The 19,926-nt window shown below is 38.5% G+C and overlaps 1 protein-coding gene and 2 pseudogenes across 1 annotated transcript; 2 read left to right on the forward strand and 1 right to left on the reverse strand.

Moving 5' to 3' along the window:
- Window positions 1–277: 277 nt before the first annotated feature.
- On the reverse strand, window positions 278–831 carry LOC118552918 (cytochrome c oxidase subunit 5B, mitochondrial pseudogene; annotated as a pseudogene).
- An 841-nt stretch (window positions 832–1,672) lies between these two features.
- Window positions 1,673–2,500, forward strand: LOC118552920 (DNA-directed RNA polymerases I, II, and III subunit RPABC4 pseudogene; annotated as a pseudogene).
- Window positions 2,501–4,190: 1,690 nt separating this feature from the next.
- On the forward strand, window positions 4,191–10,202 carry RAB39B (RAB39B, member RAS oncogene family). The gene is made up of 2 exons (XM_036119680.2): window positions 4,191–4,651; window positions 7,380–10,202. Exons 1-2 carry the CDS (start codon window positions 4,437–4,439, stop codon window positions 7,804–7,806), a joined length of 642 nt encoding a protein of 213 aa, XP_035975573.1. The 5' UTR covers window positions 4,191–4,436; the 3' UTR covers window positions 7,807–10,202.
- Window positions 10,203–19,926: the final 9,724 nt, after the last annotated feature.

Genomic DNA, 19,926 nt, shown 5'->3' on the forward strand with positions numbered 1-19,926 from the left:
AATTATAAAATCAATTAAAAATCTATTGCAGGGGCGCCTGGGTGGCTCAGTCGTTAAGCGTCTGCCTTCGGCTCAGGTCATAGTCCCAGGCTCCTGGGATCGAGCCCCACATCGGGCTCCCTGCTCGGCAGGGGGACTGCTTCTCCCTCTCCCACTCCCCCTGCTTGTGTTCCCTCTCTCACTGTGTCTCTCTCTGTCAAATAAATAAATAAAATCTTTAAAAAAAATAAAAATAAATAAATAAATAAAAATCTATTGTATTTTGGGGGAGGGAGGAGAAGGAGCCAATGCAATGGTTAGTCTTTAGTGGAAGGAAGACACTTCACAGCACATTTTGAGTAAGTTAGTACAAAGGCTCAGTGGGCCAACTGGTGGGGCACCAGCTTGTAATGGGTTCCACAGCTAGGGCATCACTGGATCTCACCTTTGTGCAGCCAGAAACAGATGAAGGCACTATTGTCCTCTTCAAAGATGCAGCCCACTATTTGCTTGTTGGTGATAGATGGGACTAAATTAGGGTCTTCTTTGGTGCCTGAAGTTGCCTGTGGGGCTAGCATATTTATGGGTCTAGCCCCTTCCATGCAGTCATCATGACCTCCCTCTCCAGCCCAGCTGCCTGCTCGTCTCAGTAGGAACACCACCTGCAGATGCCATGAAGTGCACCATGGTGACTCCACTGGGACCGTGGGCCCTGAGGTCCTGCATGGCCAGCACTCCAATTCCATGAAGTAACCTTGAAGCCATCACATCCACCACAAACAGCCTCTGTTGTATTTTTATACACTTGCAATGAACAATCTGAAAATAAAATTAAGAAAACAACTCCATTCACAATAGCATCAAAAAGAATAAAATACTTAGAAATAACTTAACAAAAGAAGTGTAAGACTTGTAAACTGAAAACTAAGAAACATTGTTAAAAGAAATTTTAAAAGACCTACATATATGGAAAAACATCCTATGTTCAAGCATTAGGAGACTTAATTAAATTTTATTTTATTTTATTAAGATGAATATACTCCTCAAATTGATCTATAAATTTAATAAAATCTCAATCAATATCCCAGCTGCCTTATTTGCAGAAATTGACAAGCTGATCTTAAAATTCATATGGAATTAAAAGAGGCCCCAAATAACCAAAACAATCTTGGAAAAGAACACAGGAGGAGGACTCACACTTCCTGATTTCAAAACTTACTACAAAGCTACAATAATCAAGACAATGTGTTACTGGCATAAGACTAGACATACAAACCAATGGAATAAAATTGAGAGTCCAGAAATAAACCCATAGTCTATGGTCAATTGATTTTCAACAAGAGTGCCAAAATCATTCAATGGGGAAAGAATACCCTCTCCCAACAAATGGTGCTTGGACAACTAGATATCCATACATAAAAGAATTAAGTTGGATCCCTACCTCTAGCATATTTAAAAATTAACTCGAAATAGAGCATAGACCTAAATGTATGAGTTAAAACTACAAAAATCTTAGAAGAAAGCCTAGGAGTGAATCTTCATGACATTGGATTTGGCAAAGTACTCTTAGACATGACACCAGAAGCATGAGCAACAAAAGGGAAAAAAAGATAATTTCTATTTCATCAAAATTTAAAACTCTGTGCTTCAAAAGACACCTTCAAGAAAGTGCAAAAAGGGTACACAGAGTTCAGAGTACGAAGTTTCTGCTGGCTACATGGGTAGGGAATTGGCTGGCTGCATTTAGAGGGACTATCAATGGACACCCAAAAGGACATTCAACCCCCAAAGCAGCAGCCAATGATACATATCTGCAGAGAATGTCACACAGAAAATGAAATAAAATCCAGGGATCCAATCAGATGCAGAGAATGTGGATACAGAATAATGTACAAGAAAAGGACTAAAAGATTGGTGGTTTTTGATGCTCAATGAAACATGGAATTCAGAGGATTATCTTCATTTGTACTTGGATTTGCTGTTAATGTTGTATAGCTTTTGATTAGTGTACATACCTTTACAAATACAAATAACATTTCATTTTAAAATCCATCTTGTATTTAGATATCTATTTAATAGTTTCTATAAAGAAAAGTTTTTTGTTCAATTACATGATTTATAATTTACTTTTATTGTATATGTAATCTGACACAGAGTGAAAGTTTCAAGTGCTTCCCTAAACCACTCTTTTAATTAAGGCCTAGAATCTTTTGGGATTCTTGTTAAAAATGAAGTTTTCTAGGGCCCTGTGAAGGTCTGAGTAAGTTCCTTGGAAACTACTGTTTTACATCACCAACTTTGTAAACTCTCCAGCATCATTTTGTATTGAGTATACCAATGTACTTAGCATGCATGCATTATTTTGAGTTAAATTTTTCATTTAAAAAAAAAGGGTACACAGAGTGGGAGAAATATTTACAAATCATATATGTGATAAAGGACTTGTACCTAGAATGTATAAAGAATTCTTACAACTCAATAATAAAAAGACAAATAACCCAGTTTAAAAGTGGGGAAAGGATCTGAGTCTACATTTCTTCAAGGAAGATACACAAGTGGCCAATAAGAATGTAAAAATATGCACATTGCCATTAGTCTTCAGGGAAATGCAAATCAAAACCACAATGAGCTATACCGCTTCACACCCACTAGGATGTCTAGAGTCAAAAAGTCAGAAAATAACAAGTGTTGGAGAAGAAACAGAGAAATAAAGAACCCTCATACATTGCAGCCACAATGGAAAACAGTTTGGCATTACCTCAAAGCATTCAACATTCAGTCACCACTGAACTCAGAAATTCCACTCCTAGGTTCAAAGCCAAAAGAGTTCAAACATGTGTTCAGACAGACATTTGTAAACAAATGATCAGAGCAGCATTATTTATAATAGCCAAAAGGTAGAAACAACCCAAATGTCCATCAATAGATAAATGGATTACCAAAATGGTACATCCACACAGTGGAATATTACTCAGTCATAAAAATGAATGTGGATGAACCTTTAAAACATTACAGTAAGTGAAAAAAGCCAGTTATAAAGCCAGAAAAATTTTCTATGAAAAGAAGTCACATATTGTATAATTCCCTTTGTATGAAATGTCCCAAATAAGGAAATCTGTAGAGACAGAAAGTAGATTAGTGGTTGCCTAGGGCTAGGAGGGAAGGATGATAGAGGAGTGATGGGCTAAAAGGTAGGGGTCCGTTTTGGGGATGATGAAAATATTTTAAAATTGACTGTGGTGAGGATTGCACAACTCTGTGACTATACTAAAAACCATTGAATTGTACACTTCAAATGAGCGAATAGTATGGTATGTGAATTATATATCAATAAAACTGTTTTTTAATTTAGTAAGGCAATGATAAGGGATTATATTTTTTTAAAAAAAGAACAAAGGATTCGGAGAGGCCATTCCCAGAAGAGGAAACACAAATGGTCAATGCACAAGAAATGGTATTGACCTCATTAGTAGTCAGGGAAATGTAAAACAAAGCAATGAGCACCTTTTTATTTAACTACATCAGACTGGCAAGAATTCAGAAAGACTATAACATGATGCTTGAAAAAAATGTGAAGAAATGGCCTTTTCACATATTGCTAAGTAGAATTTACATTGCTAAGTATTTTTACAATGTATGATGCCCAAATCCATTACATTTAAAATGTTCATACTCTTTGACTTCCCGGTCCGTTTTGAAAGACTCTATCTCACACAAATAACATATGTGTGACTATACTTAGAATCATTATTGCAGCATTGTCATGGTAAAAGGAAAATGAGTTGGAAATGGAGGATGTCTATGATTCTTTATTAATTGCAAAAAACAAATGCCAGAATAATGGTGCAATTTGATCCAATCTTTGTAAAATCAAACAGCAATAAATTTTTATGTGTATATATATTTGCATGGCAATACACATGAAAGAATATATCCCAAGCTGTTAATATCTTGGGGAGGGAGGGGTCAGATAATTATGGATCTACCTTTTTGTGTACATTTTGGATTGTTTTGCTAGTTTTAATGAAAAGGTATTACTTTTGCTATTTGGAGATAGAGAAAAAAAATTAAGAAGAGGCGGTGGGTGGAGGAATGAGAAAGGAAAGGAAGGCGCTGTATTTTTTTTTCCGCGGCTGTTTCTGTGTGCGCTCCTTTTACAGACAGTGTGGCAGCCCCGGGCGTCGCGTCTACGCGCGGGATTACAGTAACTTGGTTGTCAGTGATGAGTCAGAGTGCGTGGTGCTGATGCTGCTGCCATTTCATCACCTCTGCGAGCGCAGCATCCATTCCTTCGCTCTCCCTGCGCCTGGGCCTACCTCGCCTCAGGCTCCCAGGCCAGCGATGTGCTCGCTGCCGATCTAGATCCGGACCGAGCCACGCTCTCCGAGGCCTCGGCTGGGCGCCCCTCTCGCCGCCCACGGCCGGCCCGGGCCAAGGAGACCTGCTGATCCCCGGCCATGGAGGCCATCTGGCTATACCAGTTCCGGCTCATTGTCATCGGGGATTCCACGGTGGGCAAGTCCTGTCTGATCCGCCGCTTCACCGAAGGCCGCTTTGCCCAGGTTTCGGACCCCACTGTGGGAGTGGATTTTTTCTCCCGTCTGGTGGAGATCGAGCCAGGAAAACGCATCAAGCTCCAGATCTGGGATACCGCGGGTCAAGAAAGGTTCAGGTGGGAGCGCAGCCGGGGCCGCGAGCAGTGGGAGGGTCTTCGCGGCTTCAACAACCCCTGGGGAAAGAGGACTTCCTGGTCCTGGTCGCGGCCCCATAGGGACGATACCAAGGGTCTGGGGATTTCTGCTCAAGCCCACCTTCAGCTAGCCGGGAGTTCAGTGCAGGGTAAGAAGCACCCTAGCAGGGAGGGCCAGTCGATAATACGTATTGCTTGCACAATTCCACCAATCTGCCCCTTGGTGGCTAATAAACTAGCTGGAATTGATCACGGTAATTTATCAATCTCAGTCCTTATGCTACATTACTTTCAAAAACGTTTCCAGGTCATCCTAACATAACTGACAGGTATAGACAGATGATATACAGAGATAGCTACTTATAGACATAGATACAGATATAGATATATAGAGATACACATAATTATATGAAATAGATACTGATGATTGATTCCTTCTTGCAACCAGCACACATTCAGAGATCATCCCCTGCATGCCAGGCGCTGAGCTTGTTTCTGGGGAAACAGCCCGAGGAAACACACAAGAGGATGCCTTGTAAACAAAACAGACACAGGCCCTTCCCTCTTAGAACTTCTGTGCTGGCATAGTGGGAGGAAATACATAATCAGCAATTATACAAAAGAGTTCATATTTGTATGCCCACTCCCTACTATAACGCTCAGCATATAATGAGTAACCAATGAACAGGTTTAATTTTCTCCTACAACCCTTTGTCTTTCCTTTGTAGTATGCATCATGTGTAATTATATGTCTGAACACAGAAAAGGCTACCTGGAGAAGATGACTACCCAAGCAAAGACAGGAAAAGCCCAGGGACAGAAAACAGCATGTATTAAGACAAGTGAGAGAGAGCAGTGTACACAGAAAACTTTGAGAGAACAATTTGAGCTAAAGTCACATAAGGCAGCAGGAACTAGATCAAAAGGACTCAATAGCCTTTATTCATTTTCAAATATGTTTGTGATTATTTATTCATTTATTGAACACTAATTGAGCATAGAAAATACTGGTTAGGTAGTCGAAGAAGAGTAGAGAGAAGAGTTTACTACAAACTTGTCTCCACCCCACCCCACCCCCAACTTCCACAAACACTTGTGACAAATATCCTTGTACAGGTTCACTTTGAATTGATTACATTTCTCATATTAGAAGTGAAAAAAGGTGTCTTTTATATGTTTACTGGAATCTCTTTCTGTATGAAAAGCCTTCATATCCACCACTTATTATTTATTGGGTGATATTGATTTGAAAGTTTTTTTTATAGATTATTATCCTTTTCTGTCATATATGTTATAAAATATTCTCCTGGTTTGTCATTTGTCTTTGAACTTTAAGAAAATTTTTTGATGAATGGAAGTTTTAATTTTTATGTAGCCCTATATTGTGTTTAGAAAGGGCTTTGTTACTTTCTAAATACTCACAAACCATTAATATAATAATGTCTTTTAGAGTTTTCACAGGGATCTACAGCTTGCTCACCAATTTCCTGAACCAAGTTGTTCACGAATCAAAACCTTTGTTCATGTTGAATTTTCTGATTACACCTACCATTCTCCATGAACCTTTAAACATAAGAGAATTAGAAATGCTTCCAGTCTCCAGGGCTGATTTGCCTGGTTTGTAACATTTGTTCTTACTATCATCTAGCTTGGACTGTAGGTCCCTGGACAATGTTTGTTCTCTTATCACTGGGCCATTTGTCCTAAGCCTTAAGCTATTGAGTCCCTCATTGTTTATCTTTTTCATCGAAGGAGACACAAAACCTAAAAATAGACATAGATCAAAAAGCACAGTAGTCTAAAACAAGTGATTGTAGAGGCAAATAGTTCGACACCCTCTAATAAGCTCTAATATGCTCTAAGTAAAGCACCCTAACGTATGTATGCTCCTCAACTCAAGAAGTTAAAATATTGGACGTTTCTTGTTTAAGTACAGCAAAGGTTAGGTTTTAGAAATATTCCAGGTACACCGCTTTAAATAAGTTGTATCATTTTAAGGGGAAATTTTTGCTATTTGGGCGGTTTGTCCCAGTGGTAGCTCCTGAGTCAGCCTCTCTGCAATGTGTCAGGAAATAGGGCTGACAGGCACTCTGCTCGACACCTTCGCAGACCATTCTTATTTTTCCCATTTCTACATGGCCTAGAAAATAAAAAACAAAATGTGTTTCTCCTCAGAGAAGAGATGGAGGACCCCCTTAGAGTTAAAGAAGAAGTGATAAATGGGAAAAAATGGAGTATATTGCAACATACGTATATATACTCATAAACATTTTCTGTCATCTATCATAAATTCACTTCTAATCTTTTTAAATTCTCTTTCAACTGCTAGAATTTATCATGAGCTCTCCAGGTCAGAGAACATTTTAACATTCATTATTTCACTTTTCTTCATAATAACCTGTGACTTCGATATCCCATTTTGCCAGGGTGGGAGAGTGAGCCGTAGTTCTACCTGAATCAAGGGAAAATGCCCGTAAGGCCATGAGCATTCTTTTCCAGAAGATGCTATCTCTTAGTTTTGCCCAGTTGAAAATTCATGTGTTATTATTATTACAGATGACATTTGCATTCCATTGTTTAAAAAAAAGAAAATCATCTTTACTAAAGGACTGTGTCAGTAACCAGACACACTAGAATACACTATCTGAGTTCATCGAAGTACAGGAGTTTGGGCATGGCCTTTATTCTTTACTTCTTTCTTGTGTTTTAGATCCATCACTCGCGCCTACTACAGGAACTCAGTAGGTGGTCTTCTCTTATTTGACATTACCAACCGCAGGTCCTTCCAGAATGTCCATGAGTGGTTAGAAGAGACCAAAGTGCACGTTCAGCCCTACCAAATTGTATTTGTTCTGGTGGGTCACAAGTGTGACCTGGATACACAGAGGCAAGTGACTCGCCACGAGGCAGAGAAACTGGCTGCTGCGTACGGCATGAAGTACATTGAAACGTCAGCCCGAGACGCCATTAATGTGGAGAAAGCCTTCACAGACCTGACAAGAGACATATATGAGCTGGTTAAAAGGGGGGATATTACAATCCAGGAGGGATGGGAAGGGGTGAAGAGTGGATTTGTACCAAATGTGGTTCACTCTTCAGAAGAGGTTGTCAAATCAGAAAGGAGATGTTTGTGCTAGTCAGCTGTTTTATTTCCAAAACATGCTCTCCCACCTGAACTTAAAAGTGATCAAAATGAAAAGAATCCCTGCGTGACTGAATGGACTCAACCTCCATTTTACATACAAGTGAGCCTCCTTCTCAAGGGGTTTCTGACAGGCTGTGGGTGGGTGGATGTGGGAGCCTGGGTGCTGTGACCGAGGGACTGAATTACTGATACGGGCCAGGCACTGTTTGTGGCCCATTCTGGGCAGTGGCTGCTCCATGTGCCCTTTGTGGATCACATGTCAAGGGGCTGAGGTTTGGGGAGCTAGGCTCCAGAAAAATACACCCACAGACAGAATAACTATTTGTTGGTGTTTCCGCTCATTCATAGGTCACAAACATAAAGATATATGTAAAGGGGAAAAAAGTATCACATTGGAAACAATTCGCAAAACTAAAAATGACTATGAGATCAACTTAATCAGTGAGAATATCCCACACCAAGTGCGTGTGCTGGGTTTGGTTGTAAGGTACCGATTGGCTTCTAAACAGCTCATCCGTAGAATGAGGGGCATGGACCAGCTATTTACTATGACCCTTTCAAGGCCTGCTGTTCTAGTAAAATTGGTGTGACTATGAAAAGGGAGGCCATTATACATACTGATGTTATCACATTCCAGAAAATGTACACCCTTGTGATGGAATAACCAACAGTGTGAAAGAAACTGTCCCATGCAAATTACCATATAAGTAGAAGAAACAGTGTAATCCATGCCATACCCTCTGTCCCTTCTGACCATGCCTTGAGTGTCACCTGCCTGACTCTTCAGGTACCTGGCAGCAATGTACAGGGACTGCCTGTGAAAACAGCCCGTGCTGAGTACCTGCCCAACAAGAGGCGCTGTGACCCTGCAAACAGTCCCTTGAATTACTTACTGATCATCACAACAGGCCTGTGAGGTTTTCTTCCCCATTTTACAAGAGTAAACTAAGAAGCAGGAGATTCACTTGGCTAAGGGGAAGGTCTCCTGACTCCTAGTTCTTGTTCCACTGCATCATCTTGTGCCTGCTATCAGATGAATGAGCTGTCATTAATTTGTTTACTTTGGAAGAGATATGACTGTAAATAAATGTTCTCTACATGTTAGGATATGTTTCCTTATTGCTTACGACTCAGCTATAATCCTGAGGGAACCTGGGGATGAAACAAAAGGTAAAGCCAATTCAGGTATCATTGACAAGAGGGCTTTAAATGAGTAAATAATTGCACAACTCAAAACACATTAAAACTGTGTGGGCTACAAGTGTTCTTATCACTGAAACACAGTGGACATATTATTGAAAGGAACCAAATACAGCAATGGGGAGTGGGATGGGGATAAAATACTCAACTCACAATGACCTTAGCCACCTGTTTGCCATATAACTACACTGGATTCTTGGCTATCCTGGAGAGTCAGCTCTTAATTCTCAGGTGAACAGACATCTAATTGCATCAGAAAATTGAAATGGTTGGCTTAAGCTTCCATTATCTTCTTGAAGAGAGGTCATGCTTTAAATTATTCTTTGGACTGTAGCCAGTTGAGCTAGGCAAAAGCCATGCCTTTCACAGTAAGAAAACAATTCTGAATAGTCAGGTTTCTCATATCCATTGTGATAGGAAGGCCTGACAATGGTAAATTGCTTTGACATATAATATTGAACTTCAGTATGAATGTGACTGAATCTGAACGTTTGGGAATTTACTTCAGCCAGAATGAAGCAGCCAAATAATGAAAATTATGGAAACAAACCACCTTGGACCAACCTGCAGCATCAACTACGAGTGAACCGATCATCATCTCTACATTCATTCCACATGACCTGGCTTGGGTGGAGTAATTAAGTTGCCAGCTTTGTGGTTTCAGAAGGCAAATAAAAGATGGTAAATGGGTTTAAGACAAAGTTTCACCAACTACTATACTTAATTATATTAAGAAGATTCTGAAAGCAAGATTATCCAGTGGATAAATGAGTTGAGTGGATTCTATCAGTTCAAAAAAAAAAAAAAGTATAGAAACAAAACTTTACAGTTTTCTTGTCTAAAATACATTATATGTATACTGTTCTCATTCCTTGCATTTTTTTTAGGCAGGTTTAAAAATACTCAGCACAGGATCCAGCAAAGGTGGCTGAGCTTAATTGCTTAAACAAGTTCTAGAAATTTTAAAAATCACTTTAGTAGAATTCAGTGCTGTTGTCACTGCAATAAGTGGGTTTTAGAAAATAAGTGTGAAAAAATCAGGTGTTAATACAATACTAAGGATAAAGCTTTAGAAGCTATTTTACTACATAGGTAAAAGAAAAGATCAACTAACTTGTAACAAAGACCACAACTGCATGTTGGATTAGATTGTCTCCTATTCCAGAATAAAATGTACTGTAAACTTTTCCTCACTTTGTTGTGCATTGTAATGAAATGTGGAAAAATGTTTTCTTTAGCTGTATGTGAATGAGAATTTGCTTGTATTTAGTAAAATGGTTGATTATGTGACTGTGAGATTTCACGTGTGTGTTGTAGCTATTTCCACTACAAAGGGTATCAGTTAGGTATGACATATACTATGCAAACAGTATTCACCAGCATCTCAAAGCTAGAACAAGAATATGATTTTTGAAAGATAGAATCATCACGTTGAAAGTCACAAAGGCCTCACTACTGCCTGAGAATCCCATGCCACTTTTGGAAAAGTTGGTTCTATCAAGCCTAAAGTTGAATGACTGCAATTTTTGGTCAACAATCTTAATTATGACACCAGGTAGCTGATCACAACTATTGTCATCCCTGGAAAGTCTTCTGTTCCCCCAGGCTAAATTGTCTCAGCTTTTTCAGGTCCTAATATATGGCATGATTTTTTTGTCAGGATCCCTTGGAGTGTGGGGCCCAGATTAGAACACAACAGTTCAGAAGTGCCTGGGGTTTATAGTACATATTTAGGGGAGAGGAAAAAAGGGAAAGATGTTTGATTCTAAGTCTAGGCAAAGGAAGGCTGAATTCCGCACAGCTTTATCATTTTTATAGTCATGAGTGAAGGAGGGAGGGAGGAAGGAAGGAAGGTAGAAAGGAAAGCCACCCATGTGACAGCATTTAATATAGTTTATCATTCCATTCTCCTTAAAACCCTCCCTAAAACCCCCAGGGCCTGATCATCTTTTCTTCAGTGAATTTCTTTGGTGACTTTATTCAGTCCCATGGCTGTAAATACCACATATAAGCCAATGAGTCCTGAATTTATATCTCCAGCTTGTCTCTTTCCCACGGACTCCAGACCTTTATAACCAACTGCCTACCCAACATCTCCATTTGAATGTGTGTTAGGCATCAGAAATTTAACATGTCCCAAACCAAGTTAATTTTCCTCCCCAAATTTGTTTTTCCCATAACCTTTACTTCCTCAGTAAATGGCAATTTTGTCCTTCTGTGTACTTTTGCCAAAACCCTGGAGTCATCCTTGACTCCTCTCTTTCATAGTCTACATTTGATGTATCTGGTTATGCTGGCTCTGCCTTAAAAGTAACCAGAATCTCTTTGGTGAGATGTTGAAATGTTCTTCAAATGCACCAAGCACATTCACACCTCAGGGCCTTTGTACTTGCTCCTTACTGTATCTGGAATTCTCTTTCCTGAGATAACTGTCTGGATTTATCCCTCACCTCCATGAAGTTCTGAAACCAACAGCCTCCAAAATCTGCAAGCAGCTTCCCAATTCTAGAGAAGATGTGGCTCCAGAAGCTGTTCTTGACAGTTCAACAGAGAGTATAATTCTTTAGTCTTCCTGGGGAACAACAAAGTTGCACATGTCCAGTAAAGGGCAAAGAAACTTACTTAGAAGGAGAGAATGGAAAACCTGGAGAGTCTAGTTTCACAGGAAGGAGTGGACAGTGGTATCATAATGTAGCAGTGGATTCAGAAAGATTATGGCTAAAATATATCCATAGGATTCAAGGGAGCAGGAAGTCATGAGTGACCTGTCAGCACAGCATCGGTGGAATGATTTCTGCCTACACCAAGCTCCTTAGGAAGCTGTTGTTCTCAGTTCTGTTGGAGTTCCAATTCTTTTCTTTTTTCAATTCTTTTCTTGCTCTCCATTCTCTCCTCTACCTAGACAATCTTACCTTTGCTCATGACTCCAGTTACTGTCTTTGCATTGAGGACTCCCAAATGGAGGACTCCAGCCCATTCTTCTGAGCATTATAACAATACAGCCAACTTGCCTACTAAACACATACACAAATTCCTTATACTCAACATATCCAGTATGAAATCAGTATCTATCAGACTGTGTTCCTTCCACCCCAATCTTTCTCATCTCCATAAATGACACCACCATCCATCCCTTTGTTCAACATACTTAGCAGTTATCCTTAATCCCTCACTTCTCCCCACCCCCCACCTCCAATATAAGATCCATCATCAAGCATTATCAGCTCTATTTTCAAAATATATCTATCTCCATTGCTATAACCTTCATCCAGACTACTACCAACTCTTTCCTGAACTGCTTCGATATCTTCCTAAGTGCTCACCTTACTTTCTGTTCTTATTCCCAAGATACAACCTTAACATAACTGCCAGAATGGTCCTTTCAAAACAGAAAACAGATCAAGTCATTCCCTTGCTTACAACCCACCAATGGTTTCTCAGCACATTTAACATGGCTACAAGGCCTTGCATGATCTGGCCTCTGCCTACTTCTCCAATTGTGAGTTCCACAAACATAAGAATCTTATTCATCTTGTTCACCATTGTTTCTGCAACCTGTAACATACATATATGCTTGAATAACCAATAAATACTAGAATGAATGGTTGTTTTATTGCCCTGCTTTAATCCAATGACCTTGACTATTACCTCACTTCATAAAATACACACATGGCCCGATTCTGAAGCATGACCAAATTTTATACAGCCTCTAAAACCTCTCTGATTACAAGTTCTGGTTGTCCACTCTATCCCATGAACCCTGTTTTACACTTCTTTAGGAACCTTCAGGCAATCAACCACTGCCCGCTGCCAGTCTATCAATGCACCCTTTGACTTTGTTTCCCTCCCTCTTTCTCCTGGCTCTTGTGGGGTCTGTCAGCTGCATTCAAGTCATTAGCTCCTAAAGAAAATGATTCTTAAAAGTTTGGTCTATTTCCTTCTAGACTTTTTATTTATTTAATTTTTACTTTTCAAAATGTTATTTACATAGTGGTTAAGGGTATGGATTTTGAGTAAGACCAACATGGGTTCAAATTCTGACTCTACCAGTTAATATATATGTGTTTCAATTTCTCAGTCTCACTTTACACATATATTAAATTGGACAATAATAATATTCACCTCATAGAATTGTTGTGAGGATGAAATGAGATAATCCATATAAAGTACTTAGCACTTGGTAAATGTCACATAGTAAACATACTCACAAAATGCTTGGGATTTGTTTATGTTTGCACCTAAATGAATCTTTTTCATAAATTGTATTATGTAACACATACTGTGCTGTTACCTTTTGTACACATACACTACATTTTTTTGTAAATACCTATGAGGGCAGGAACTGTCCATTTTTCCTTATTGTATCTCTACAGTCAGTTAGTGCCTGGTACGTTTGTTGAAGTGATCAGGAAAAGAGTTAGCTGACATACTGAAGATGACAGACATAGAAGAAATCTGGATCTTTGAGCTACAGATTTTAACTATCCTTAGAACCACTCTATATTGAGACTCCTTATTCCATAAGATAATAAATCACTTTTTAGTTTATGCCATTTTTTTCCACTTGTAGCTGAAAGTCTCCAAACTGATATAATAGCATTATACTGTATGGACATAGAATAAACTAATTCTCATTGGTCGACATTAGGTTATGCACAATTATTTGCTGCTATAAAGCAATTCTACAATGTATACATATCTTTGTGTGTTTGGCCAATTATGTCAAGTCAAAATCATAAAAGTAGAATTTATGAATCAAAGAATATACACATTTAAAATTTTGATAAAATCAATCAGATTGCTCCCTAGAAAGGTTTTACTGAATGCCCATGAACAGTGTATGATAATGTCAATGATCAGTATTTTTTTTTTTTAAAGATTTTTATTTATTTCAGAGAGACAGCACGAGCGGGGCGGGGCGGGGGGGGGGGACAAGGGGTAGAGGGAGAGGGAGAAGTGGACTTCCTGCTGAGCAGAGAGCCTGATGCGGAACTCCATCCTAAGACCCTGGGATCATGACCTGAGCTGAAGGCAGACGCTTAAACAGCTGAGCCACCCAGGCGCCCTATAATGAATATTACTGCCAATCTTTTTAACTCTGCAGATCTGAGAGAACATATATTTTAAATTTGCATATATTTGGTTATTGGTTTTCTGTTGCTTGTGGCTGAATATAGTACTAATAAAAAGGTGTTTTTCTTATTAAGAAGATTTCCTTACATATGGAAATCAATGCTTTATCCACCACATATGTTACAGTATTTTTTCGTTGGGGCACCCGGGTGGCTCAGTCAGTTAAGCGTCTGCCTTCAGCTCAGGTCATGATCCCAGGGTCCTGGGATCGAGTCCTGCATCGGGCTCCCTGCTCAGCAGGGAGTCTGCTTCTCTCTCTCCCTCTGCTGCTCCCTCTACTTCTCCCCTGTCCTCCTCCCCCTCTGCTCCTCCCCCCACTCGTGCTCTCTCTCAAATAAATAAAAAATCTCTTAGAAAAACTATTTTTTTCATGTTTTTCTGACTTTTTATGGTGTTTGGTAATACAGAAGTCTTTAATATTTAATAGATAACATCATTATTAAATAATTTAATCATATTTTACTTATTATTTAATCATTTCACCTGTTGTCTACAAGAAACTGGAAAGTTGTCTCAAAGTTGGGGAACCAGGTGGCTGGGGGACAAGGTGCAAAGAAAATGTCTACTGGATAACATTTTATTACTTTTGATTTTAGTACCATGTACCTTATTTTTTTTATATATATAGACTGGTCTCTTGATGTTTTATGGCCAAAGTGTTAGTTTTAGATCGGCCTTCTGCACCCAAATACTAGAAAACCATTTTCCTATGACTTCCTATAACCCATTTAGGGTTCCTTTAGGAATTGACTTATGTATAGGATGTGGAGGTAGGGATAACAACTATTTTTCCCAAATGGCTAGCTACTTACCCCATACTATCCATAGAATACTTCCTTCTTTCTTCAATGGTTGGAAATTTTACTCTTTTCAAATATTAAATTGTTTTTGGACTCCCATTTTATAGTTCATTAAATTGTTTGCTTATTCTGGCCCTAATACTACATTGTTGTAGCTGGGTAATTCCACAGTATATTTTTATTATCCTTTTCCCTTCAAAATTTTCTTTGATATTCTCATGCAATACAGTAAAACTTAATAAGAAATGTGTCAATTTCTTTACCCATTCATTTGGTGAAAAAGCCAGGCACAGAAAGCAAGCAACTGCATGATCTCATTTATACATGGAATATAAACAACTCAAATACATAGAATGCAGTTATGCAGAATGAATAGGTTGTGGAGATAAACTATACAGAATGATGACTGTAGTAGTTATTAATAGTGTATTGAACACTGGAAATTTGCTGAGACTAGATTTTGGGTGCTCACCATGCACACTTATAGGCTTTAGCCATTGTCTGTTTATTCCTAGATATTTTATAATATTTATATATCATAAATGATATTTATATTTTATTTGAATGGGTTTTCTCATTACATGTTCTAATTGGTCATTGCTAGTGTGTAGGAAATCTGTGGATACATGTATGTTTACATCTTGTATCCAGACACCATACTAAACTTTATTACTTCAGTTTTTCAATTGATCTCTTCTGTTTTCTAGGTAGACACTGTAATCTACAAATAATGGTAATTTTCTCTCTTCCTTTCAAATATTTATACTTCATTTCTTCTTCTTGTCTTTTCACACTGGCTAGAATATGGATTAAATGCTTCTAGCATTTTAACCTTAAATTACCTTGATTAGGTTATAGAACTTTTCACTACATTACTATTTTACTAAGACCTTTTACAAAGAATGTATGTTGAGTTTTTCAAATGTCTTTCTTGTACCCATTGAGATAATCGAACGGGTTTTTTCCTTAACCTAGTAATTAATTATATTAGTAAATCTGTTTATGTTTAACCATATTTCTTAAAAATCTTAGAAAAAACTGCATTTGTTCATGGTACATTTTTAAAACAGCTTGATTTAATTTACTAATATTTTATTAGTAAGTAATATAGATCTTTGCATCTATATTCCAATTTGAGATTGGTTCGTAACAGTATTTCCAAAAACTCCACAGGGATTAAGAGGAATGTGGGGGGATCTACAGTGACATAAATTTGGAAAATTGTGGATTAAACAAGGCAAAAAGTATTCTGTAGAACTACGCTATTCTATATTGGGGCTTTCCAATGGGAGGCAATTTTACACAGCATCTCCTCAACTTACATGACAAAATAACTTATTTTAAGGACTAACAATTCATTGGAAATGTTGATCTTTTGTGCTTTCTGTCCGGTTGTGGCACCACGGTTATTCTGGCCTCATGAAATCATGAAATGGATGAAAATCTGTCTTTTTCTATACTCTAGAATAACTAAATAACGGAGTGATCTGCTGCTTGAAAGTTTGATAGAATTCACCCATAAAAGCTTTTGGTCCAGCATCTATCTATCTTCCTCCCTCCCTCCCTCCCTTCCTTCCAGCATTTATCTAATATCTTTCCTTCCCTTCCTTCCTTCCTTCCAGCATGTATCTAATCTATCTTCCTTCCTTCCTTTTTCTTCTTTCTTCCCTTTTTTCTTTTTTTTTTTTGCAGAAGAGGGTGTAGATGTTTAACAATCTTTTCAATTTATTTCAGGGTTATGGTTAGATTCAGTTTTAAACCATTAGAGACACTGTTTTATTGGTCACATATATTCATTGTCCTTCCCTGGAATAGGATTATACTTCCCTCCTATGATATAGGCTTGACCATGTGACCATCAGTGTCCCAGCGAGAGGCTTATCCATCAGCCTGGATTCCAGAGTGAAGTGAGCGTGGCGCAGAGCCACCCTGACCTGTTAGTAGACATGTGGCACAGGGACTGGGAATGACTACCATAGCAGCACATAGCCTACATCCTGGTAAGTATATTTTGGTAATTTATATATTCCTTGAAAGTTATCCATTACATCTAAATTTTCAAATGCACTGGCATACAGTTGTTGTACTTAGTATAACTTTAAAATCTCTGTATTGGTGCATAGAAACCTCCCATTTGTAATGCTATATGTTTATGTCGTTTTTATAATTCAGAGTTGTTAGAGGCTTGTGTATTTTTTTTTTATATATAGGTGTTTTTTTTTTAAGATTTTTATTTATTTAAGAGAGAGAGTGAGAGAGAGAGCACGAGAGGAGAGAGGGTCAGAGGGAGAAGCAGACTCCCTGCTGAGCAGGGAGCCCGATGTGGGACTCGATCCTGGGACTCCAGGATCATGACCTGAGCTGAAGGCAGTCGCTTAACCAACTGAGCCACCCAGGCGCCCCTTGTGTATTTTTATCAGTATTTTTTTAAGATTTCATTTATTCATTTGACACACACAGAGAGAGACAGATAGCGAGAGCGAGCACAAGCAGGGGGAGCGGCAGGCAGAGGGAGAGGGAGAAGCAGTCTCCCTGCTGAGCAAGGAGCCTGATTATCAGTATTTTCAAAGAACCAGTTCTTGGTTTTATCAATTTTGCATATTCTGCATTCTAATTTTTTAACTTTTCACGTTATCTACGTAAACTTATACTCTGTCTCTTTTCATGTGAGTACTTCTCTGGTATTTCACATGCCAAGTAATTTTTAAGTGTACTCTGAACATTTTGAATATTATGCAATTCTGGGTCTTGTTTAAATTCTATGGAGAATGTTGGTATTTTTGTTTTAGCTGAGAATTTCTCTGGATAAGTTCAGGTCACATGTTCCATCCTGTCCTCTGTGTGCTGTCATTCCAATGGCAGTTCAGTTTTCAAAGCTTTTGCTGAGCCACTTGGCTCTTTCCTGTGCTCGTACACCACACAGTAGCCAGTCCAGAAACTGGGCAGTGGTCTACCCTTTTGTTCAGCTCTTTGGTATGCTGATTAGGAACACATATGAACCCAGAAGTTTGTAACCAACACTGGGGTCACTTTCCCAAATTCCTCCCTCTTTCCAGGAGGTTCCCAGGGGCTTCCGTTTCCTGTGCTTCAGCCAGAAATCCCAAGCAAGCTGGGACAGAATGGCTTGAGGATGAGATTAGGAAGGGGTGGCAATGATTAGTAATGACAAGGTCTCAGGTGTGGCTGCAGGAATAAGTGGTTAAGGAATACTCTGGGAGGACAAGACTACTGGAGGGGAAAAGATGAGGCAGGAGAGAAACTATTACCTTGAGACAGATCATCCTTGACCTTAATTGACGGAGGCAGCAAAGTTAGTGTGTTGGATATTTGGTTTTTTATTCTTTTGAGTTTGGCATCTAGGGCTCATATTTTCATCTGAATTCCCTGTTTTTAAGCTTACTAGCTTCCCATTGCATTAAATCCTAAATAACCTGTAATTCTAGTTTCCATTTTTTTTACCTCAAAGTTATTTCAGTGTTTACATTTAAAATGTTTCAGATTTATTTGAAACTATTAATGCCTAATTTATCTGAGTTATGACTAGAAAATGTGGCCCAGAGGATTTGCCTGTAAGTGACTGAGAATAGTGTATTAAGACTCCCACTAATGTTTTGATCCATTTTTTCTTGAATTTCTAACACTTTATATATTTTGACATATTAGATACATGTTCACAAAGGTTTCATCTTTGTCATAAATGGTACCCTTTATCAGTGCAACAGGATCTTGTTTTAAATATATGAAAGTAGAAAAAAAATTAATTTAAGAAAACAGTAATTGGAACTCCTACTGCAAACTCCCTGGTGACATGATTCTTTGGAACCCAAAATACAGAAATATCAAGCACCAAAATGAAAGATGTTAACAACAGAGAGTTTTTACTCTACTAGAAGGCCCAAAATTTGATTCCCTAAAATATCCTTTGCCATCTCATTTAAAGTGTTCAAAACACTTTTTAAAAAGTATGTTACTCTGAAATATTTATATTAATTACAATTTCATAGAAATAATTTCTGGGGTGGACATAACCAGTGTTCAGTATTTCGGTATATACCTCCACTTTTAATTACTTAAATATTAGTATTTGTTTTGCCATTATTCAGTACTAGTCTTTATAATTTTGTATCATGACACATGCAGAGTCACACATGAAAAATTGGAGCTGTATGAAGGCAGTCTGACCATATTTCTTCCCTTTTTAAAACCCCTTCAAGCTGTATTCTTATATACTTTCAAAATGCCCCTTTCTTTAGTTATTTCTATGGTTGAGCTGTTTTCCCTACATTACTGTATCTCAATTTCTCTCAGAACCAGTTTGGACCCCATCTACTTTCAGAAGTTCCTGGTATAGCCAACTTTTACCTGTGGGATAGGTAGAGGGTCAAAAAGGGGGGGTATGATAGGGAGGAGGGAAGAAAGGAAGGGGTTCCAGGCTTAGTTCCCAGCTTGCCTGCCTCTGTCTATCCCCAAGGCCAAATTCCTTGCTCCTCCTGCATTCTGTCTGTCAGGGTCATCCTTATTGTCTTGGAACTTGATCACTCCTTCCCTAAAATAAAATGTATCCCCACCCACCCACCGAGGCTTCTTTCCCCATCATGAGTCCACTTTTTAACCAAACACTGATGTCAGTGTTTCAGTGTCACAGCAAATAGAATTGTCACTTTGCTCTGGTTCTGCAACTAATAGCTATAATATAGTTGAAAATTAAATATCTAGGGTGAATTAAAATTGAACTCTTAAGCTCCCTCTGGACTGAAAAGAAATTATCGCCCAATCCAGTCCAGACATGGGCTGAAGAAGCCAAGGATGTGTTTTTTTGTTGTCTGGGGTGCACTGATGAAAAGGAAGAGATTGTTATCTGCTGACTTTTGCTTTTTAATTTTTCTATTTTTTACTCTCTAGAATGCCCAGGTTTGATCTGGGGAAAATAAGCCAATTCAGACTAAGATGGGTTTACTCAAGCAGCTAAAAGATCTAGG

This window comes from Halichoerus grypus, chromosome X (assembly GCF_964656455.1).
Source record: "Halichoerus grypus chromosome X, mHalGry1.hap1.1, whole genome shotgun sequence".
Taxonomy (NCBI): domain Eukaryota; kingdom Metazoa; phylum Chordata; class Mammalia; order Carnivora; family Phocidae; genus Halichoerus; species Halichoerus grypus.

Coding starts and splice junctions, on each gene's coding strand:
- RAB39B (XM_036119680.2), top strand. CDS start 4,437: ATGGAGGCCATCTGGCTATACCAGTTCCGGCTCATTGTCATCGGGGAT. Junction 4,652..7,379: donor GCGGGTCAAGAAAGGTTCAG/GTGGGAGCGCAG, acceptor CTTGTGTTTTAG/ATCCATCACTCGCGCCTACT.